The sequence below is a fragment of the Chironomus tepperi genome, unplaced genomic scaffold, assembly GCF_022539635.2.
Source record: "Chironomus tepperi strain 1889 unplaced genomic scaffold, CSIRO-AGI_Ctep_v1 contig_298, whole genome shotgun sequence".
Lineage (NCBI taxonomy): Eukaryota > Metazoa > Arthropoda > Insecta > Diptera > Chironomidae > Chironomus > Chironomus tepperi.
The window spans coordinates 1,620,183-1,643,274 of record NW_027226420.1 but is presented as its reverse complement, the minus strand read 5'-3'; the positions used below and the strand labels follow the sequence as shown (position 1 = coordinate 1,643,274).

The window sequence follows — 23,092 nt, the reverse complement described above, 5'->3', positions numbered from 1 at the left end:
GCTTACTATTTTATTCTCTTGCCATACCTACATAATACTATAAAGTTTGACTTTTCTCTGAGAACGTTGCCATAGTGAAAAAAATGCCACATTGCATCATTATCTTCTTTATTGCTCATGTTTGTAATATTTCGCTTTATTGATTTGAGAGGAAAAAAAAAAGATTCTAGACTTTTTTGACAGTGGCTAGAAGGGCAAGTCCGCTAATTTTAAATTTATTTTTTTTTTATTATTGATCTCAAGTAGCATGTCTCGGAGTAATTGAGAAAAATATTGTAAACAGGAAATTATTTCGAAAATATTTCATCTGCCAAGTGAGGTGGATGAAATGTGTCGAATTTGAGGGGGGTAAGATGATTGAAAATTTTGTTATAAATTGTTCGTTGATAAGAAATTTCAATTTGGAGCTGAATTTGAAATCGAGTTGATTTAGTATGAAGTTGAGTAGACTCAAGCCGACCTGGACTTGTATGTAGTGCAAAATTGCGATTCTGTCAACCACTTCGAACAGCCCGGAGGATATCGTAGTGGTAAGAGCATACTGTGGATGTGACAGAAAAAGTATGATTCCGAATAAGAGATTCCGAGTGGGACTCGAACTCACGTCCTACGATTGTCAGTCGGATGCTTCTACCACTGTGCTATCGGGGATTATTCGACTATATGGCAAAGTGTCATATATGATCATTACTGGCCATCATTACTTCCAATACATACGACCAGAAATAGTAGGACCCGGGTTCGATACCCATGATGTTCAAAACTGTTCTTTTCTCAATTCTCAAGTCATTAAGTACTAAAAAATCAACTATTCAATAATTCCCAAATATTCTCAACCATGTGACCCCCCTCAGTCTCGTATCCGACATTTCATAAAATTTCTCTCAATCCGATCGAATCAGATCTAGAAGCAACAACTGAAAAAGGCTAAAATAAAATATTTTCAAACAATTTACGTCATTACGCGACATAATCTATTTAAATCGAAAAGGCCTTTTACTTATGAACTACATTTTTTATTTTTCGCGATAGTCAAGTCTATTTTTTTTCTTTCATTTTGAATATTGATGTTGTGATATTTTGAATAATAGAAACCGAGACATAAATAAATCCAACAACGCATGAACATTTTTGTTTTTTTGCTTGGAAAGAGTTATAGTCTCTCATCTATAACATCATCTTATGTGTAGTCAAAGTAAAATTTTTTTATTTTCTCCTTCTTTTAATCAGTTCCAAGTTAATTCGATATATATATGCTTGGTACCGTTTCGGAATTTAAGCTTCTAAATTCTCATTTTATTTATTACGTTTTAACACATTTTCGCTAAATAAATTTATCAGCACAGCTTTCATCTATTTTATTACGTGGTCAATCCCACTGGATTTGAATGTTTGTGTATCATAATATTAGTATAGAATGCTTCTGGACCTTTTAACCTTATCAGAATGCAGTCTAGACATAAAAATCTAACATCAATAGATGATATTCTAGTTTACTGTGATAATTCTTTGATCTTTTGTAGCTCTACTAGGTCATAGCAATCGTCATTGCCGGTATTGCCACTTTTTTGTAACTTGTTTGCTTCTTTTTTTCGCGTGTATCATATTAAAATTACGCTAATCGCTTCAACAAACACAAAAATGAGCATTTTAACAAACACAAAATAACGTATTGTGTACATACAATATACTTTTACTTATAGATATGTACATTATCGTTAGCTTTGTGGTCAACAATACAAGGCAGGAAAATAAAAATTATCACATGATATAATTAACCTCTATTAAATTTAAATTCTAGTTTGCACATGAGTGAGATTATACGTGCACAATAAATCACTTAATATGCAGATTAGTTAAGGGAGTCATTCATAGGTTATGTGTCATTTTTTGATGATTTTGATGCTGAATGTCACGTAATTCAAATTAATATCAAGTCATTCAACAATGTTACAGTTTCTAACTGTCAAAAATTTGAAATTTTATGTAAACACTAACACTATCAAAGAAAAATGGATTTGCAAAATTTTCTACTTTCTGTTGACTTTTGCTTGTACAGAAGCATTGCAAAGGCTTATTCGTTGGCTAATCTAACCATCTAAAGCTTAAAAACTAAGAAACCATTGATATTTGTGTTAAAATTTGCAAATTTAACTCTTCAAATTTCATTGTTTACATTAGTGTACGTAATTGCGTATGGTAGAGTATGCTTGAGTATACATTGTATCAAGCTTATAAAAGCCAGTGAGATATCCAACATTGCCCATCATTTCCGTACGATCCCCAAAAGAACAACACAAATACCAATCGTCGACATACTTAAATAAATATAAATTGAGTCATGAGGAATGGATTGTAAAGAATTTGATTTTTTTCATTCATTCACTTGTAAATCATCTTCGTAATTGCTTGTTTTAAATTATTTATAGTAAAACACTCTCGCAAACTAACTTTAACTGCCTCATTCGCAAAATTTGTAGGACAATTTGTAAACAAACATTTTTATAATTTCAACAGTCTGTGTTTGGCAGTAAATTAATAAAAATTTCTGAGAAAAATTCTTGGATGTACTAAGTTCTCTGTTCATGTTCATACTTTGTATAATTATTTTGAGAAATTTATGATCAACACAACTCCTAAACGAGTTCTTTTTCTGCATTAATTCCCACAAGTTTACATGTATTAGTCTTCAAGACATGGCACGAGAGATAACAAGGCACAAAGAAGACACAGAGAAAAAGATAAAAAATGATTTTTTTTTTAGGAACCCCAAAAACCAAAAAAAGATGTCACACATATCAGATAAGATGATTATGACTTATGATAAGACAAATTTCAACATATTTAGCATATCTTTTACCGGTTCTAAATTCAATAATTTTTTAGTGTCATGTGACGATTAAGATCATATTCATCTCCAACAAAATAACCGAACATATTCTATTTAAATGTTGCGATGGTAACCAATGTCGTGTTTACGTCACGGACTTTATTCTTATCATTAAAAATTTTTGGTTTTTTAACGTTAGACACAAAAAAAAATCACACATATCACGTCTAACTGTCATGAAAGTATGTGTTATGATCATGCCTCTATTTTTGCTTTGTATATGTTACATAAACCTTAGAAAAAAATAAAATGTTTGATAAAAATAACATAATGGTGACGATGATGATGTGATTTACAATTATCGCATCGAACGAGGGGCGACCAAATTTGGTGAGAAAAAGGCAGGAGATTAAGGCTTCAAGTCTTTTTTTGCATATTCACACACATTAGATAAGGCAAATGAAGTTTCATCAAAAATATATAAGTTATTATTGTTGTCATGAGTGAGAAAAGGAGAAGAAAAACTTGTTTGTAAACAGCTTGATAGGATGGATGAGAGAGAGAGAGAGAGCAGCACAGAGAGAGAGAGAGAGAGTGAGAGAGAATTAAAAAGTTTGCAGTTGAATGCACTATATAGTCTACAAGTATTCCATCTTCTTATTATGTGTTATTTATTAAACACACATCCCATGGATTCCACTGCACTTGTCTGCCTTGTTCTTTGCTATTTGCAACTGTATTGAGCATATTAATATCATTTTTTTTGAATATTCATTAAATATGTGTTTTTCTTATCGCAAAAAAAAAAAAAAAAAAAATATGAATAATTTGACGTAAAAAAATATACAGGCAAAGACTAATGAACAGCTTTTTACTGTTTTCTCCTCACAAGCACATTTTTAAGTCTTTTAATGAATTATTCAAAGGATTTCCCTATCCATTTATGCTGGCGTAAATAGATGCACAATACACACGAAATGACCTTATCGTAAGTAATTTTTTGGTTGACAGGAAATTTGATTATCAGGTCATAACGATGTCAAGCACCATATTTTACATATTTTCAATTTCCAATAATGAAATAGAATCTTGGGTCAATTCATATCCATTAACTCTTTTTTGTTATTTCAATAAACCACAAAAAAAAGTTGAAATTGAATGGAATGGGATATGTGTTGGGTGACTAGGAAGGTTGTGTTGACAGTTAGGGTAATCACTAGTGACTTTAGGGAGAATAATGACGTATAAAGAGGTGTGTGAGTGTATTTCCGAGTAGTGCAATGCCCCGAACAGCATATTCTGTCCTAAAAATGTATTGAAATTGGGAACTTTGGTGCTGACAGGGCAACTTCGTGCTTTACTGTTAATGGACGGAAATCTGCCGTCACGTAACCGTTAGAACTCACATAAGGTTTGCCAAAAATGCAGCAACGTACCGGTTTCTTAGCGAATACATTGTCCTGCTTGATGTCCAGCATCAAGACAGAGCCACGCATGCCTGGACCGGATTTTAGATGAATCAACCGACTTGTGTTGTTTGAGTATATGAGAAAATCCGAATTTCACCATCTAATAATGAATGTGGATCAAAATAGAGCATTATAGAGCTAGCAGGTGAAGTAAGCATATAAAACTTCTCTCTACCTCGTAACCAGCCACATATGTCTCACTATAAATTACACATCTAGACACCCTGTTAAAGGAGGGCCATTATCTCATTTAGAATATCTAATCAAATGCATAAATATGTGACACAAACAATAATCAAATTAAAATTAATGTGAATCTATTACATGCATATCTATTTTGAGTGAGAAATAGCGGAAGTTCAATTGAAATTAAAATCAATTCAAATTTTTTATTTTTTTTTTTCGTGCGTTTACATTTCTTTTTCTGAAACGGTTTTTGTGTATTATATGCCATATAGATTTTATGCCTTACGTATATACATACAATTTGTTTCGATTGCTCTTGCTATATTTAAAAATTCATAGGTAGCTCAACTGATGAGCATTTCTTTCGCTTCTTTTTCGTTCCGAAACTCTTTCATCTGCAATAAGCTAATTTGAACTTTTTTTTTTATATTCAGTTTTAATACATGCTGTACAAATACTTTTGCATGAAATAATGCGTAATATATACCATGTGCTATGTACACATACGTTAACGAAGAAATTAAATAGAAGTAGGCACAAAAAAAATTTAAGTTTCTAAAGTGTTGAATCAAATAAAATTAAAAAAAAAATTCTTGGCAAATGTAACAGTTTATTTGTACGAGGAAATTATATAATATTAAAATGATACAAGCGTGCACTAGATATGCATTGACAATAGAGTTCATACAAATAAATAGAAATTGGGGGAGAGATGTTAATTAGCACCCAATTCAATTCCCTAAGCCCCGAATACATGACACACAAAAAAATAAAAAAAAGTCCGAATGCATTTAATGATTTGGGACACTTGTTAAGATCAATCATCGTGTTTGTATATATGCATACATATACACGACACAGTCGTAAGCTTAATGATTCTCTAAATTCTATTTTAAAAACTTTGCTTTTTTTTTCTTTTCTCGCCACGAGGAAATGTTACTTCACTTTTCTTTCTACTTTATTTACTTAATATTCTATGTAGAAGAAGCGACGAGGTAGCTAAAAGTCATTCATAAATGACGACTATATATTGAGTGGCACGAAGCGGTTAACCACATTTTTAGCCGAAAAAGTGGGTCAAAATCAGTCAACACTAGGGATTTCAATACCGAACCGGATTCTTAATACCGGTATTTCGGTATTGAAAAATCTCAATACCGGTATACCGGTATTATACCGGTATCCGAAATTCAGACCAAATTGCTGTCTAAAGTCACGAAATTGTTAAAATTTTGCGTTTTTGAAATTTTTCCGTATACTAAAATTTTTAATAAAAAAAAATTGTTTCTTTTTAAAAAAAAATTTAAATTTTTCCAAATAAAAATATAAATTTTTCATTATTGGAACTATTTTTTATATGTGTTTATGGGTTAATAAATGCAAAATAGTTAACAAACCCTAAGTAGACGAATTTACGTTTTAACTAACTAATGGCAAGATAATGTCCACTCGATGATTAATTTTTACGTGTTTTTGTAAACTCAGAAAAGTAATTGTGCATATTATTTTTTAATAATTAAAACTAAAATCAGTTAAAACAATTTTCCAAATAATGGTTCAATATAAAATTCATAAAAAAAAGTTTATCACGTGATTTGTTAATAAACGAATGTTTTTTGGGCAAAGTTTTATGAACACCAAATTCTAAACGTTTCATTTAGTTGAAAAATCTTAAAATTTACCGGAAATTTACTAAAACTTTATAATTTTCCTTGCATTTTTCCATACCGAAAATACCGGTATTTGAAAATCTTCAATACCGGTATTTCGGTTTTCAAATTATTTCGGTATACCGGTATTTTGATACCGGTATTGAAAACCCTACTCAACACGTTGCCGTTAGGACTATTTTGTGTGTTGCTGTTGAAAGAGCGAAGTAGGGATGCCTTAGCTAATACGTTGTGCTGCTCGGGATAGTTTGAATTTTGTATATCGACCCTATAGTATGCCGGCATGTTATATAAAAGACACTATGACCGGAAATCATAAGACGTGAGTTCGAATACCACTCGGAACCCGTTATTTCGAATTGATCTTTTTCTGTTAGATCAACCGAATTTCTATCAAAATTTACATTTATAGCTCCATACTCTACTACCTTAAGTAAATATAGTTAGTCGTCATTTACAATCGACTTCCAAAAGTGTGCTTCTTGTTTTTTCCTCCGTTGTACACATTAAATAAAAGCAAAATACGAACATTAAAGCATTGTTTAATTGTACGGATTAAGAGAATTTCTATAAATTTTGATATACATTTTCAGCTCACAAATGAGTCGGTGTGCTCAATCACGTCTAAAATATCTTTCAACACCATGAAAAAATGAATTTTCTGAATCACTTGACGAGACTAATGCAGATGCTCCTTAAAAGGATTACGTATTTCCTTAAATAATGCAAAAATTTTGTGGATGTAATACACAAATTTATCATGAAAATATCCAATAATTAAGTAACAGAAAACGGATGAATTTGATGATAAAAATACACAATTAAGAAGGAATATTAAGAAGAATTCATGGTGTGGTAATATTAATGAGTGAAAGCACACAAACGTGGGTGAGAAATTATAACAAAAAAATAATTTTTTTCTTCTTTCATTCTATGAAAAATGCCGCACAAGATCTGGGGATTTCGGATTTTGAGTGTACATGTTCACACATCTATACACGTCTTAGCTCCAATTTTTTTTTTTCTCAATGACACATTTTAATCACTTTTTATTTTTCGTTCTAAAATTGACTTTAAATTGTGAGGTATACTTACAAAAACATCATTTTTGTAGACCTTTATGCTGTGTGCTTAATTTCCACGTGTTCAAATAAATTAACTAACGGGGAAGACTTTTTTTTATAGTGTGCAAGCAAATATCACTTAATAGGCAGTAGTAAATAATAAAACAACAAAAAAATAAAAATGTTGTTTTATAAAGCAGTTCTGTGTGAACTGAAAACTATGCAACGTGGACTAAATTTGTCAAGTTTTTTTTCTTTTCTGTCGATTTTGTATCGCTATGCAGAATTCACTTTTATTTTGACAATGTATAATAAAAAAAATTGTTTTCTCTTCCACTTGATTGTATATTTTTATATTTATTTATGTCTTATTTAACCTTCGATGTGAAAGCTCTAGTTCAAATTTTTTATTTTATTATTTTTCTCTTTTTTGTATATCGTAATTCAATTAGGGTATACACAAATATATATATTTTTCATGAATTATCCACGTGTTTCCCTAAACATCACTTTTCATCTATTAAACTATCACTGATGGAAAGTTAAAAGTGGATTTTTTCCTTTCCTTATTTTCTTTTTTAATTTTAAATTTTTCTTCTTTTTTCTTATAATTTTTTAAACGCGAGAAAGAATTTTTTTGTCATGCACATTCAGCCACAAACTGTAAAATACTATCTCTAACATATTTCACGTGAATAATATTATTTTTTTTTTATTTTGTGTTCACTTTAGTGCTGAGCAAAGAGCTTAATATTACAGAAAGGAGGAATTGCTTTACTTGCTCTTACTCTTTACATTTGGATTGTGTGTGTTGTATTGTACATATCTCGAGTCTTGTTGTTGCTTCATAAAATTTTGAGAGAAAAAATTGAGCGAGACGAGAGAGAATTTCGTTTATTTTTTATACATGCATGTTTACATTTTTTGATAGGTGCCGTGCCGCAGAGCAAAGCAAAAACAGCAGACATAGAGAACATCTACGCGATTTCATCTCAAACTTTTTCTTTTATCTGAAGCTCAACAAAAAAAGTATGTATGTAAAAAATTTCATGCAGATTTTAATTTTATAGGCAGTTTATTGAGCAAACAGTATGATTGTGTTTATGCTCAGACACACATTTGAAATGCTAGAAATTATTTTTGGATATATGCCACTTTTTAGCATTTTTTTTTGTTATTTCTCTTCTAGTGTATTGGACCATTACAGAAGAGTATGTCTATGATATTGTGTGTGAGATGAAGCTTATATGTTACAATATTGGAGTGAGTGAGAGACTGAAACGTGATAAATATGACACGTAAACAACATCATACAGACACAAATTGTGAGAATTATAATATTTTTCATATTTTTTTTTTTTTTGTATTCATTAATGTCCATATTGAAGTTAAAAACTAGACTAGATAGATGGGATGATTTCTTTGTTATCAAAGTCAACAAAAAATATTATACACAAATCCCTGTGATTTCTTTTTTATAAATTTTTTTTTGTATGTGAATGTATACGAAAAGTTCAAAGTCTTTTGAGTTCGCAGACTTTAGCTATATCACAATATGCACATTTTTGTTTTCTGTGTTGTGTGTAGAACGGGTGGATTTGTTTTGTGTACACTTATCAATTATGTAATAGATGAAAATTAAATACCAATGATGAATTAATTTCATTCGTTTTCCGAGTGGGAACAATATTTAGATGATGTCTATCATTTAGGGGAAGATCTAAAAAATTGGGGTACTAGGTGTCATCCAGAAGGAAGCCTTGCTGTGTCACTGTCTTAAGTTTTATGGATTGGTTGTGTAGATAAGAAAACAATTATTTTGAAGGCAATAATTGGTGTTTTTAACCTTGGCCGAAATTCTCCGCCTATCAAAATGGGTCAATATCAACTATCTGCGTCTTACTGTCAACAGAGCATTCTTACGTCCTATCAACAAGGTATCCCTACGTTTTACTGTCAACAGAGCATCCCTACGTCTTACTGTTAACCGGGCAACCTTACGTCTTACTGTTAATAGAGCAACCCTACGTATTTTTATCAACAGAACAACCCTACATCTTGCTATCAACGGGAAAATCCTTCGTCTTGTCGTTAACAGGGCACCCCCACTTCAACCCCACATCCTGACATCCATGCAACACCGTTATGTCATCTTCTGGAAGACAAGACATGCAGTTACCCTACTAACAACATTGTGCTACTCTGAAAGCATTCTTTATCCACCTTAGTCGACCCAAATTGTGTCCCAACCAAGAAAATAAGTTAATATGTCACTATGACTACACCTCTGTAACACCGAATGTCATGCACTCTTTTTTTTTTTGTCTAAAATTAAATCTCTCAGCTACTAGGGGGGCGTAAGCGATCAATTTCTTATTATTTTAATTCTTGCATAGAAAAGCTAAAATTAATTTAATAGGAAGTAGAAAGGCGAAAATTCAATATTATTTTTTTTCCGATTTTGTTTAATTGACGACGTTAAATAACAACGTATAGAATATACACATAGAAGCTACACTCTTCAAACGCAATAACATTTATTATTCTTATTATTTCTCGCGAAAAAAAAAAATTCCGTTGTACAGAATAATATTTATATTATTATTGTATGAAAAATACAAACTATGTATAGTTTAGTCACACAATACAGACACAAAAAAAAAGTGTAAGTTTTTTGTTGGTAACTAGGTGAAAGAGGCACATGATTTAATGAAGTGGAATGTGGCGTCAAACAAAAATATCCCTTGAATGATAAGAATAGCGCCACATCATGTGCGCGATTTTTTTTCTTTTCCTCAACGGTTATGTACAGTTTGTGTACCTCAAAAAAAACCTACATATGAAATAAGAAAAATGACTTTTTTTGAGTATAAAGAAGATCATATACATGCTGTACACATTTAAAGAGATGACAACTTTATCACACGTTTATTTTGACCTTGATAGATAAAATAAATTAAAATAGCGTTGAAATTGTATTGGAAGTAAGAAAAAAAAATTGTGAAAATTTTATATATAAACATTTTTCAATTACAGACGCCAAAATAGCTTTAGAAATCGGTTCCATATTCATCCTTGATCAACTATTATTACGTTCTTGTATATAAACAATCATATCACCATATGCTAAGCTTAGTTCATTACATTTATACCACTTCATTTAATAGAAGTAGTAAAATAGACTCTATTGATTATAGAGTTTCGATTCTCATAGTCAGCATTGCCGGGAATGAAGGTGAAATTGAATTGCGACTACTTTTATAAATATCAATGTCATTGATTCTTTTACATATTTACAATATACATCAATATAATTATGATTAATAATTTGAATGGAGTGAAAGGTATCCTTTTTCATTCATTAGTTAAAATAGCAATTTAGAATTTGGGTCTGTTTAGCTGTGACGTCAATCTAAAAATTATATTTACAATATTCATTGAAATTAGCTCCTATTTTTATAAACAGTCAAACAAAACCCTTTCTACAGAAATTTTAATCGACATAAGTGAATGCACCCACATATGGGTAGCTATTTTTGATGTCTTTCAAATATGAAAATCGTAAGTATAACAAACAATGATGTTGTCAATCACTATCAAGCATTAAAAAGAGGGTAATTTGAACGTTATAAGTGTACAATCCCGAGAGAAAAATTGGTTTTTATGAACTAATTTATCAGCATTTGTGTTATGGTCTAAAAGTAATTACTAAAAATAAATGCCTTGTGTTGAGTAGAGGCATAATCAGGACGAGGCTCTCGGGTAATCTCTTGGACCAAATTTGTCTTACAGTCTGAATGATTTATCTCAATTCTCGAATTTGATTTATTTGAAGTTTTTTCTAAAATTGGACAAAATAATCTTAAAATACGCATTATCTCAGAAACCTTGAATTGATAATGTTTTTGTGGTGGGTGTAAATGTAATTAAGAACTCCTTACGGATTTTGTTATTCACAATAATGTTTATTCTTCGGAATTTAAAAACAGACTGATCTTATGTATGAAAGGGGTGTTAAACTATGTACAATAAATATTATTCAAATTACAAATGCACGTTATTGCACATTTCTATTTTAATATCTATTTTCTTCCTTTTCAGACTAGATTTAGCTTGACCTCAATTATTTAGTGTCTCTTTATTCTAAATTTCTTTGTCTATGAGAAGTGCGCGTTGATTTAGTGTGTATGATGTCGTTTCTACACGAGCTATTAGTCAAAACCCTCATGTGTAGTTCATTGAATCATCAATGAAATCCCAAAAATTACAATATGACTACATTTGTATGAAATCAAGCGTCAATTGTTTGTTGATAAAATAATTAGTAGGAATTTAAAACCACAACAATATCCATAATTAGATTAGCAGCAAAAATCATGAAAATTGTAATATTTTGTTAGAAAATTCCCGGTAATAGCTTTTAGTCAATACACAATGTAGAATATTACATCAAATGTATTTTTTCCTATTCTCAAAGTGAGAAATGTATCATCAAATTGTGCTTTGATCATTATTTAATGTATTTTCAGTGCATTTATGCATTGATGTAAGATTTAATTTCAGTAAAATGCAATGAATGTGCACACGAAAAAAATACTTCCTCATCTTTCTTTTCTTTTTTATCTTTAGATCACTGACCTCGAAAACATTTCTCATTTTCTCATACGAATTTTTCATTCACTTGCTCTAACTCAATTTATTTATGTGGTTTTTGCAGTTAGCGACATGAACGACAAGAATATACATGTATACATATCGATACATGTTTACATACTGCATAAAGCGAATTGTATTGCTTTTTAAATCAAATCAAATTGAATTGGTTATCATTTTACTACACATGCATGTAAAACATAAGTAAATATCGAATGGGGATGGTCCGCAAATGACGCAAGCAATGTCTATGACACTCAACAATGATCATTCCAATGAAGTTCCTTCAAAATAATGTTTATTCTTCAGAGTCCAAAAACAGACTTAACTTTTGTATAAAAAAGGGTTTACAACTATGTACAATAAATATTATTCAAATCTCAAATGAACGTTATGACAATTTTTGTATTCTCTTCCTTTTTATGACACATCACCTACGAATGACTCCATAATAAATTATCCTTTTCTCTCTTCCGTACCCTATATCATGTCCCCAATGTATAACATCAATGTTTCTCATTTTTTTGTCACATTTCCCAAGGTTGCTAGAATCGATTAATATATTATTGCAGGGATTTAAGACGACAGACAGCTCTAGAATGTAAGTAAGTAATAACGACAATATGTGTAGTCTTTATTTTTATTAGTCATAAACTTGACGATGGCTTTCGAATAATTAATATCATCAAATATGTCTAATGTGTGCAATTAGCATGCATTAATTAACCTTGCCAATGCGCGTCAACATACCGTAAAAGGAATTTCGCGGATATTCGTTCATTTGTCTCGCGATCATCGACAAGTCTAAACGGTACCCTCGAGTAGAACTTAATTGAATTCAACGATGAAGAAGGGGGACATGCTAAAGGCAGCATCTTTAAAAATTCTTGATGATGTTCGTCGAGAACATGCCGTAAAGGCATTCACAAAGCCGAAAAGACCACGCAAAGAAATATTCAAGGAATGGCTTAAGGATAAAGTATACGAGTTTTGTTCTGTTACAAGTTTACATGGATACGTGCATACAATACAGAAAGATTATCATCCATTCGAACGTTATTTATGGATTATATTGAGTTTCTTTGCATTAATTGCTGCAATAGTGTTATTGTGGATATCATGGAACTGGAATGCAGAAACACCAACCACAACAGTTATTGAAAGCACCAATAATCCAACATACTATCTTCCTTTTCCAGCTATTACAATTTGCAATATGAATAAAATATCACGGCTAGCAGCACTTGATATTGCGAAATCTATGTAATATAATGTTACATTGTGCTTTGCGGGGGTCCTCGATTTGAATAATTGCATAAATTTGAAAATTTCCTTCAGATAAATTAAAATTGACATTATTCAAGCCGAAGACCCCCCAATTCAACTACAATTCCAGTCAATAATTTATTTATCTATTATCACTGATAATAATGAAACAGGAAGCGTCTTAACAGTAGCAATATCACAGATGAGGAAATGATAAACAAGTTTAAGCTGATATTACACTTTCAAGGAAACGGTGTAGCTACTGAAAAAGATTATCAGGAGCTTCAAGATGTAAATATTCATAAAAAGATATTCAATCCATAATTGAAATTTATTATCTTGGCATTATTACAGATATTGGAATTGAATAATCAAAATGTGAATTATTTATTGGAACGAGTTACACCTAAGTGCTCCGAGATTCTAGAACGTTGTATGTGGAAGGGGTCATTGTGGCGATGTGACAGCCTTTTTCAGCCAATCAACTCATCTGAAGGTGTATGCTGTTCTTTTAATAACTATGCATTTCCCACTTCAAACTATGATCAGAAAATTATGTCAAGTATACCAAAGGAACCGAGAAGAGTGACTGCTTGTGGGTATCAAACTGGATTGTCATTATTATTGAAGCCTAATCCTGATGACTATGTTGGAACGGAAATTGCGTCTACTGGATTTCGGGTAGGTTTGACTGTTCTTGGCATGAATTAGCATTAAGCCGGTTTATGGATCAATTAACAGATTTGTGCTATTCGACAATAAACAGATTAGTAATGCCTGAACATTGCAATAAGGCCACAAATAAGATTTATTTTAGTGCGTAGCTTATAACTAATCATTCTTTAATGTCCAATAAACTCTCAATTACAGCTAATGGTACACAATGCATATGATAATGCAGACCCAAATGCCGTAACCAAGTTATTACCATCAAAATCAGAAGCCTACTTGAGTATTGCACCAGAATCAACATACAGTACTGATGATGTATTTCAATTACCCCCAGATTCAAGGAATTGCTTAAAATCAGACGAAAGGAATATGGATACATTCTCTCAATATTCTTATGTAAATTGCGTCGCAGAATGTAGAAGTGCAATAGTCAACTTCTATTGTGGTTGTGTACCTTACAATTTACCGAACAATGGAACAAGTAAAAATACATACAGCATATAGAAAAAAGAGATATGATAAAGATTCCTTTCTTTTTTTCATGTTTACTTTCAGTGAAGAAGTGCAAAATCGTCCCTGACTTGAAATGTGTACGAGCTAATTTTTATCGTTTTGCTGGATCCACATTCAACATATATAATGATTCTTCGGAAGCAGCAATTAAATTACAGAAAAAATGCAAATGTCTGCCCGATTGCTTATTAAATGCCTATCCATCGGAAGTCAGCACTGGATCACTTTTTCGTCAATATTCATTTAATTCTTTAAGTTTTTTCAAGGACATCAATTTGACAGATCAAACTTTAATTCATATATTCTTTAATGATCTCATATCTACGCATTATCGTAAAGATATGTATCAAAATTGGCTGGGAGTATTAGCTGCATTTGGAGGTATTTGTTATCTTTTTTCATTGATTTTTTTTCTTCTTAAAAACTTCTTACATCATTTTATTTTTCGGCTAGGCTTACTCGGATTGTTTCTCGGATTTTCCCTGGTTACTGGTTTTGAGCTAATTTACTTTTTCAGTTTAAGGACAATGTTCGATAAGCTGGCGGAGAGAACAGCCCAGAAAGATGAGCATCACTGATTTATAGACCTATTTTATGGATTTATGGGTGTCAACTAATTTAATAAAAAATATTATTATGTGAATATGTCATTGTACACGAGCTAGTCATGGATAATTTAGACAAATAAACTCATAACTTTTGAGCGAACTTTAACCTTGTGTCTATACTTAAACTACGCATTTCCATTAAATTCATTGTTTGAAAAATCAAAATTTTTTTTATACACTTGTGCAAAAATTATCTACACCCTTTGTATGTCTATTAAATGTATATCTAGTATTTTATTAATTTATTTATAAATCTGAACTGTTACTTAATTAAATTAATCATTTCCTATTGATAATCATCCTTAGTTCTCTTAATTTAATTATATTTAATAATTCCACATGTTTTTTCTACTCACCTAATTTTTTTTTTCTTATAAGAAACAGATTCACTATGTGTAAGACATTAGCCACGAGAGCTTTTATTGGAAAGCTTGATTTGTTTTGTTTATCATCCAGCGGTGTTGGATATGACCCAGTTTTTCTACGCTACTGATTGTAGGAAACTTTGAATTATTGAGCAAATTACCCAAAAAGTGGGCAAATTATCCAAAAACTGAGCAAAACACCCAAAAAGTTTCATCGATTTGTTCAGGTAGCTTCTGTTGTGGTGAAAAAAATTAAATTTGAGCATTAATTCTCATCAAGATGCATCGGTAAGTAGTCATCAAGTTAATTAAAGTGTTAAATAATTATGTTAATATGTTTTTATAGACAACATTATCGAAATAACTTCATCCAAGGAGAGACAACTTTCCAAAATCAACAAAGAAATACAAGATCGAATAATGCTCAAGTCCAGCCAGCAGCAGCTCCATCGCCAGCAGTTATTCCAATCAAAGTAAGTAATAATATTAATGTTAATTGAATTTATAAGAAATATTAGTTATGTAATGTAAAGGACATGAAAATTATTTTTGAATGAAAATCAAGATGAAGATTTATTGATTTTTCAACTTTAAACCTTTTTTTCCCTTTTTTAGATGTGAGTGATTTATTTGTTCTAAAGTTTTTGAATGTGATAACTTTTATTAATTACAGAGAAGATAATATTATATACATTACAGGCTAATTTAATACATTTTATTGAAAATAAATTTTCCACTCACTGGATCTTAGTGCTACTTATGGTGTATAAAGTTATTTTCCATAAAATGTAATGAATTTATGTAAAGTTAAGCTCACATGAACTACTCTGTAATGTCCAATAGAATTTATTAATTTAAAAACCTAAACATTTAAGATATTTAAGTAATTATGAGCATATCCAGTAGTCAAAAATGTCTATACATTAACTGATAGTGAAACATTTCGATGAGCTTTGTGAGGGAATTACAACATAATTAGTCTTCTTTCAAAACTCATTAAAATTTTTCAAATTTTGATTCATGGATGCTCCTACTTAGTTTGATATTGACAAAAATCCCAATCGATCCATAATGGATTAAGTTGGTAAATGGATTTTTTATCTCCTACAAATCGGCATCTCCATTATAAAATCTTTAATTATACTTTTCCGAAAAAAAAAGACTGAGCCAGCTCCTCCACAACAACCAGCACCTCAAGTTGTTCAACAGCCCGTTGCTGTTGTTCAACAACCAGCAGCGACTCCCATGAAGGTCGATCCACCGACAAAGGCTGCTGACATAAGCCTTTCTGAAGACGATTTGATGAAATTAAAGAAGATTAATTTCAAGAAGAAGGTCACTGGTAAGTCCTGCACAATTATATCCATTAACTGGACATAACTAACAATTTTATGTCCTTTACAGGAAAGGAGAAGAGATTGAAGCAGAACAAGAAGTTGTTCCGCATGCTCACACCACGAAATGCTATTGCAGCATTAAATGAATTGCATGGACAGTCAATTAATGAAACAACTGTTGTTCCAGTTCCGGGAAATAAATTTGAGGCTGAAATTGTCATTAATAATGTCAAATTTCAAGGAACTGGTAATAGTAAGATGGCAGCTAAGAATTCGGCATGCGAAAAGGCTTTAAGAGATTTGGTCATTAACAAATTTAAGCAAGTTAAGCATACAGATCCAATTCAATTGCCAATTACTGAAGATGTCAATATGGAAGAAGGATCTGATACATCGGGTGATGTTCCAATGCTTCAATTGGCCAGTTTCGCTCTACACAAACTTTTCTCTGAATGGGAATCTGAAGGATTTGAAATTCCATTCCCAAAAGTCAATGTAAGGCATAATGTTTAGTTTTACTAATTCATTTACTTACGTCTATGTATTTATTTTACAGCCTGAAGTAGCACCACCTACCAGTACACCACCAAATGGAGTAGAACCAAAATCGTCACCAAAGACACCAAAAGTTCGTAATGAATTGCCACCAAACAACTTGCAAATGCATCCAGTTATGCTTTTGAGTGTAATGCGTCCATGTACACAATATTCTGATTTGGGATCACAGGGAGTCACTCCAAATATTCTACATACAGTTGGATGTACAGTTGATGGTCAAAGTTTCATTGGACAGGGACGTAGCAAGAAGGAAGCTCGCAAGCGAGTTGCAACTGAGATTTTGATGAAACTTTTCGAATGGAAAGGATCTTGCTGTTAAGCATTTTAATTTTAATTTAATTAACTTTTCTTGATATTGCTTGATGCATTTTCGCATTAAGATCAAATAATAATGTATTTCTCGATTTTAAGTACCTTAAATAAAATTATTAATCCTCTTTTATTTGATTCACCTAAATTACTGTGATCTTTTCAATGACATTCTGATCATAAATGACAATCAATTAAGTAACAAAGAATCTGCAAGAAAAACCGTTGGAAAAAAATTTAAAAATTTTGCCCACTTTTCGCCACATTTTTGTAAACAAAAGAAAACTCAATTATAATTCACAATTTTCGTAGTTTTTTTCTAGTTCATTGAGGTTTAATTCAGTTACAAAGTGTTGTGTTAGTTAATAAAGAGACTATTCTATAAAATGGAAGTCGATAAACCTATTGAAAAGATGGATATTGATGAAATCGGCGAATGTTCATCGAAAAAGCAAATTGTTGCAAAGTCAATGCAGCCATCCGTAGTTATATCATTGCATCCACTAGTTTTAATGAATATCTCAGAACACTGGACACGTATTAGAGCTCAAGAAGGAAGTTCCTTAGCCGTCTATGGTGCTTTAATTGGAAAACAGGAAGGGCGAAAGATTGAAATTTTTAATTCCTTTGAATTGAAGTATGAGACAATTGAAGGTGATATTGTGATCAATCGAGATTATTACAACACGAAGGAAGAGCAATGTATGTGACTAGACCTGTAAAATCAATGATTTCAATGATTAAATGACATTTCATTTTCAGATAAGCAAGTGTTTAGTGATTTAGACTTTTTAGGATGGTACACAACAAGTCCAGCACCAACGGATATGCATATTAAAATTCATCGTCAGATCTGTCAAATCAATGAAAGTCCAATATTGCTTCTCATGGATACTAGCAATAAACACATTGAGCAACTTCCAATACAAATTTTTGAATCCATAATTGATATTGTAGCTGGTGAAGCAACGATGCTGTTTGTTCCATTGACTTATACTTTAGCAACAGAAGAAGCAGAACGTATAGGTGTAGATCATGTTGCTCGTGTTGCTCAATCCAATGAAGCTAATGCAAATTCTTTCGGTATTACTTATTCATTGCTTTAGTTGATTCTTTGTGCTCAATATTATGTATAATTTCAGTTGCTGATCATCTTATTGCGCAGCATGTCGCAATTAAAATGCTTCATTCACGTGTCAAGCTAGTTTTGGAATATGTACAGGCAGTCTGTGAAGGAAAACTTAAGGCAAATCATGAAATTTTGAGGGAAGCATTTACATTAAGTCATCGTTTACCAGTCGTTCAAAATCCAATGTTTAAGGAAGAATTTCATACACAGTCAAATGATGTTGGATTGATCATGTATTTGGGTACATTAACAAAAGCCGCAAATGACATCAATCAACTTGTAAATAAATTTAATTTACTTCATGATCGTCAGAGTCGTCGAATGCGCTTCTTCTTCTAAATTCCTTATTACAATTTTATAATTACCATAATTCAACACTGAAAGAATGATACAAAGAATAAAGGATACTAACTTGAAATTATACATTTAATGTGCTGATAAATTTGATGTTTATTAAGGTAATGTAGCTAACAAATTTTTAATTTTGAATAAGGGTCTGCATAGCTGAACTATTTGCTACATGCTCACATGGATCAAACATCACAGAAACAATCTTCTCTCCATCAAATTGAAGCAACACCAGTTCATATGTCCTAAAAATCATTTAATTAAGTTTAATCAGTATTAACATTTAGAATTAGACTTTACAGGATAGTTCCAGCAATAGAAATAACTATGCTTCGTGTCAAGAAGAAAAAATGCTTTCCACTAAGCGCAACTCCATTGTTCTGTATTTGATTGCAAAATCGTTGAACTTCTTGTGTCCATCCTTCGCTTGGAATCGATCGGAATACACTAAGAGGTTTAATCGATTCGTCATTAATGGATGCAGAAGTCAAAAACATCGCAGATGTCCGGCATATCAAAAATACCGTTGAGTACCAGAAATAGATTTTATTTGCAAGAAACGGAAGTGGACTAGAAAGGTAATCAGTTAGATAAAATTAAAATGAAAGGAACTGAATCATACGTTGCGACATTTAGAAGTTGCAAACAAACGTAATATAAGTCACTTAAGCATGATATGCATATTAAGCTTCCAAGGATGTCATCCACATGCTCATTCAGCTCGCATATTTTGTTATAATGTGATCGAATTTCGTCCCAAAATGCATCAACAACTATCTGGAATGTAAGATAAATTAAGTAAATGACGTGCAGTTCACATTCAGTCACATACTTTTCCTCTGAAAAGTTCCAGTCGTTCATTAATCATCTTAAATTTCGATGCTATAGCGAAGCTCATTATCATGATGAATAAGTCAATAAAGTTCCACGAGAATGTAAAGGAAACATTCATGTATTCAGCCCAAATAACTGTTAAGATATTGACAGGAAGGAACTTATAGATCTGTGCCAAGTGAAGCGTAGTTATATAAAAGAACCAAGATCCAATTTCCCATTTACAAAGTTGTGCTTGTATGATTCGATCATGTAGGAATGAATACCAAGAAAATAGATGCTCGAAAGCACCAAATGTCATCATTATGGATGTTGCACAGATTATTTGCTTCCTGAGACTCCATCCGGATGTGGTGTAGCAGTTCTTGCTAAAAATAGCCTCAATCTGTTCAAATAAATAAAGCAATTCATTCCACTTAGCTGCAACACGAAAGAAAGTTAAACATGAAGCTATTGCGACGCAGTAGAATGCAATTCCACCTAGGAACAGAGTAAACATGCAATCATGTAGATTATAGACTGTACAATTAAGCTATTTACCAATAGATTTTGCATTTATCTTTTCTTCTCTTGTAATTCGAAGGACTTCCAGGACTTGAAAAATTAAAGCTCCAACTAGCCATATGCTGGTGTGTAATGTACGAAATGATAGAAACTTAAACTTTATATCCTTTATATTCTTTGAAAATATTCCAGTGATCGGAAGGACACCAAAAATTTGTGCTAGTGCCAATACTAGAATAATTAGATTATTAGAACCAAATATAATTATAAACAGTCATTCTGTACACCTGGAGCAATAGCCAAATGGAACGTATTCTCATCCTTTGATTTCTTATCTTGTACCTTACTAAAAAATTTCGCCATCCTATGTCACATCTAATCCTTTTAAATTTAAAGCTTGAAATGAGTAAATATTAATACTGAAAACATAGATATGGTCTGCAAACCTTGATATATCACACAACATACACATGCTTGTTAATTAAATCTACGACTAATTTGCAACAGCTCATAAAATATGCAAATATGAATACTGATAATCAGGATACGTGATTTAGCAGTTTTGTCCAGTGTAACGAAAAGCTATGAAGACAGCAGCACTCATTCAGGAACTAAAGACCAAGCATAGAGGTTCAAAATTAATTTATAAAGATTCACTTTGATTTTGGGTTAGAAATAAGTTTCCACTGCAGTCGTCATATCCTGAATAGTAAGATCCTGCACCAAAATGAAGCAAGACAAGCTCATAGGTTCTGAAATCAAGTCATACAGCATTAAGTCAAACATCCTCAAATCAAGTCATTACATGATAGTTCCGATAATTGGAATAATAATGTCTCTAGTCAAGTTGAACAGCTTCCTGCCACTTAAGACTACATTGCCGTGCTGAATTTGATCGGATAGTCTTTGAACTTCAATAATCCATCCATCACTAGGAATAGTTCGAAAAACTTTAAGAGGTTTAATGGATTCATCATGAATGGATGCGGAAATCAGAATCATCGCAAAAGTCCGGCACATAATGAAGATTGTTGAGTATATGAAGTAAATCATGTTGCTGCTGTTTGGAATATATCTACGACGAAAGATAGGTTAGGTATTTAGGTTAAGTTCATCAATTAAGGTTAGGTATCATCGAAAGTTAAGACCAGAGCTCCAAGTCGACTTGAGTCTGTACAAAATCCAAGTCACATTGTTAACAGTTATACAAATTGAGAACAAGTCAAACAAACATCCGCAGCATATCAAACTTCCGAAAAGGTCACAAACATAGTCATTGACATCACAGACTTTATTATAATGGAGTCTGATCTCGTCCCAAAACTCTTTTGTTCCTACCTAAAAGTGATTATTTAGGATTTTTGTGATAAAATTAATGGACATTCTTACTGTTCCTTTATGGTATTCCAATCGTTCATTAATCATCTTAAATTTTGTAGCTATAGACATGCTGATTACCATAATGAAGAGGTCGACGAAATTCCAAATAAATGTAAAGGATATATTCATATATTCAGCCCAAAAAACAGTCGATACATTGACTGGAAATATCCTGAAGATGTGACGAAGCTGATTGCTGACAATGTAACTGACCCAGGATTCAATTATCCAGTTACAAGCTTCTGCTTGTCTAAATTTATCGTGTATGAAGGAATACCAATATAATAAATGTTCTAAAGTAGCTAGAATGACAATTGCAAAGGAAGTAAATCCAATTCGAGCCTTTAGGCTCCATCCAGACAAAGTGTAAGGATTACTGCAAAAAATGTCATCAATTCCTTTAAACAACTGCAATAATTCACTCCATTTGTATGCAATCGGCATCATCAAAAAAGTCGATAAAAATCCCATTAAATAAAATAAAATCACATCTGGAATTAAAATTCGAATCCTCAACACATGCATTGCCAATATTTGTGAATAATATTTACCCAAAGAATATGAATTGATGCTTCCCACTGCGAATACATTGACCAATTCGAGGAACATAAATACAAATGCACTAATAATCCATAGAAATGTATTAAAGGTTCTAAAGGATAGCAGCTTGAATTTAATGTCGTCGACGTTTTTGGATAATATTCCAGAAATCGGAAGGAGTCCGAAAATTTGGGGAAGTGCTAATACTGAAAGAATTGAATAAGTATTCGATCCAAAATCCGGCTCTAGACCTGCCTGACTCGGGCATGGTGCCGAATTTAAACCGAGAACTACATGAAGCCGATGTGACTCTAACATGGCACCGGATACGAATCGAGACCTGGACGAAATTAGCGTGAATCTAGCATGGTACAGAATACAAACTGAATCCGACACCAAGCCGATGTGACTCGTTCTTGGTACCGGATACAAACCGAAACCAACACGAAGTTGCCGTGACTCTACGTGACGTGTAGACGTCAATCTGAGTCGTATTTGAACTGAATTCGACACCAAGTTAGAGTCACGTTGACCTGGCACCCAGATTTTTGATCGATTGATTTATGATGTTCTGTACAGCTAATCCTGACAGGCAAAGAGACCGCTTTAAGGTTACCGTAGCGATCTATTATGAAAGCATGCTCTTTACCTGTTAGGGTAAGCAATTAAATTTCAATTTTTTCTATCAAACCTGGAGCCATGGCAATGTGAAATCTGTTGCTTTCTTTTGAATGATGATTGTCTTTGATAGGTAGAACTGCCATTATTTTATAAATCTATAGCTTTATACTTTACTATACTAACTCCTACAAATTAAAAAGCGACACTAAATTATAATGCAAATATTTGCTGCATTG

General features: G+C 32.0%; 6 protein-coding genes and 1 long non-coding RNA gene across 8 annotated transcripts in view; 4 read left to right on the top strand and 3 right to left on the bottom strand.

Moving 5' to 3' along the window:
• The window catches only part of CHES-1-like (Checkpoint suppressor 1-like), a 29,306-nt gene extending 13,892 nt beyond the window's left edge, over window positions 1–15,414 (bottom strand). The window contains exon 1 of one of the 2 annotated variants that reach the window (XM_070642442.1): window positions 15,288–15,414. Coding sequence is in view for 1 of the 2 variants with exons in the window: in XM_070642441.1 (XP_070498542.1) it covers window positions 7,251–7,261 (11 nt within the window). In the remaining variant the exon portion in view is untranslated. Of the gene's footprint in view, window positions 1–7,250; window positions 7,886–15,287 lie in introns of those variants that run through there. The other variant, XM_070642441.1, reaches the window with a different exon arrangement.
• Window positions 8,119–11,847, top strand: LOC139092140 (uncharacterized). The gene is made up of 3 exons (XR_011544573.1): window positions 8,119–8,248; window positions 8,409–8,544; window positions 8,608–11,847. It is a non-coding gene; the product is annotated as an uncharacterized lncRNA (long non-coding RNA).
• On the top strand, window positions 12,303–15,037 carry LOC139092139 (sodium channel protein Nach-like). The gene is made up of 6 exons (XM_070642445.1): window positions 12,303–13,135; window positions 13,312–13,429; window positions 13,493–13,819; window positions 14,009–14,291; window positions 14,366–14,704; window positions 14,777–15,037. Exons 1-6 carry the CDS (start codon window positions 12,717–12,719, stop codon window positions 14,899–14,901), a joined length of 1,611 nt encoding a protein of 536 aa, XP_070498546.1. The 5' UTR covers window positions 12,303–12,716; the 3' UTR covers window positions 14,902–15,037.
• Window positions 15,415–15,488: 74 nt separating the features above from the next.
• Window positions 15,489–17,648, top strand: LOC139092147 (double-stranded RNA-specific editase 1-like). Its single transcript, XM_070642455.1, has 5 exons — window positions 15,489–15,584; window positions 15,643–15,769; window positions 16,458–16,638; window positions 16,701–17,128; window positions 17,190–17,648. Exons 1-5 carry the CDS (start codon window positions 15,577–15,579, stop codon window positions 17,508–17,510), a joined length of 1,065 nt encoding a protein of 354 aa, XP_070498556.1. The 5' UTR covers window positions 15,489–15,576; the 3' UTR covers window positions 17,511–17,648.
• A 121-nt stretch (window positions 17,649–17,769) lies between these two features.
• CSN6 (COP9 signalosome subunit 6) lies at window positions 17,770–19,052 on the top strand. The gene is made up of 3 exons (XM_070642830.1): window positions 17,770–18,202; window positions 18,263–18,583; window positions 18,643–19,052. The coding sequence occupies exons 1-3, from the start codon at window positions 17,887–17,889 to the stop codon at window positions 18,966–18,968; spliced, it is 963 nt and encodes a 320-aa protein (XP_070498931.1). The 5' UTR covers window positions 17,770–17,886; the 3' UTR covers window positions 18,969–19,052.
• Window positions 19,053–19,107: 55 nt separating this feature from the next.
• On the bottom strand, window positions 19,108–20,112 carry LOC139092322 (gustatory receptor for sugar taste 64a-like). The gene is made up of 4 exons (XM_070642671.1): window positions 19,810–20,112; window positions 19,600–19,754; window positions 19,278–19,547; window positions 19,108–19,222 (listed from the first exon to the last, which is right to left on the bottom strand). Exons 1-4 carry the CDS (start codon window positions 20,110–20,112, stop codon window positions 19,108–19,110), a joined length of 843 nt encoding a protein of 280 aa, XP_070498772.1.
• Window positions 20,113–21,116: 1,004 nt separating this feature from the next.
• LOC139092321 (gustatory receptor for sugar taste 64f-like) lies at window positions 21,117–22,999 on the bottom strand. The gene is made up of 4 exons (XM_070642670.1): window positions 22,927–22,999; window positions 21,705–21,997; window positions 21,544–21,653; window positions 21,117–21,390 (listed from the first exon to the last, which is right to left on the bottom strand). Exons 1-4 carry the CDS (start codon window positions 22,997–22,999, stop codon window positions 21,117–21,119), a joined length of 750 nt encoding a protein of 249 aa, XP_070498771.1.
• Between the last annotated feature and the right edge of the window lie 93 nt (window positions 23,000–23,092).

Coding starts and splice junctions, on each gene's coding strand:
- LOC139092139 (XM_070642445.1), top strand. CDS start 12,717: ATGAAGAAGGGGGACATGCTAAAGGCAGCATCTTTAAAAATTCTTGAT. Junction 13,820..14,008: donor TTGCGTCTACTGGATTTCGG/GTAGGTTTGACT, acceptor TCTCAATTACAG/CTAATGGTACACAATGCATA. Junction 14,292..14,365: donor TTTACCGAACAATGGAACAA/GTAAAAATACAT, acceptor GTTTACTTTCAG/TGAAGAAGTGCAAAATCGTC.
- LOC139092322 (XM_070642671.1), bottom strand. CDS start 20,112: ATGACATTTGGTGCTTTCGAGCATCTATTTTCTTGGTATTCATTCCTA. Junction 19,548..19,599: donor CAACTTCTAAATGTCGCAAC/GTATGATTCAGT, acceptor TTACCTTTCTAG/TCCACTTCCGTTTCTTGCAA. Junction 19,223..19,277: donor TCTATTGCTGGAACTATCCT/GTAAAGTCTAAT, acceptor AATGATTTTTAG/GACATATGAACTGGTGTTGC.
- LOC139092321 (XM_070642670.1), bottom strand. CDS start 22,999: ATGGCAGTTCTACCTATCAAAGACAATCATCATTCAAAAGAAAGCAAC. Junction 21,998..22,926: donor TCACATTGCCATGGCTCCAG/GTTTGATAGAAA, acceptor TTGTCATTCTAG/CTACTTTAGAACATTTATTA. Junction 21,654..21,704: donor TGGAATACCATAAAGGAACA/GTAAGAATGTCC, acceptor AATCACTTTTAG/GTAGGAACAAAAGAGTTTTG.
- LOC139092147 (XM_070642455.1), top strand. Junction 15,770..16,457: donor CAGCAGTTATTCCAATCAAA/GTAAGTAATAAT, acceptor CGAAAAAAAAAG/ACTGAGCCAGCTCCTCCACA. Junction 16,639..16,700: donor TTTCAAGAAGAAGGTCACTG/GTAAGTCCTGCA, acceptor TGTCCTTTACAG/GAAAGGAGAAGAGATTGAAG.
- CSN6 (XM_070642830.1), top strand. CDS start 17,887: ATGGAAGTCGATAAACCTATTGAAAAGATGGATATTGATGAAATCGGC. Junction 18,203..18,262: donor CAACACGAAGGAAGAGCAAT/GTATGTGACTAG, acceptor TTTCATTTTCAG/ATAAGCAAGTGTTTAGTGAT. Junction 18,584..18,642: donor AGCTAATGCAAATTCTTTCG/GTATTACTTATT, acceptor GTATAATTTCAG/TTGCTGATCATCTTATTGCG.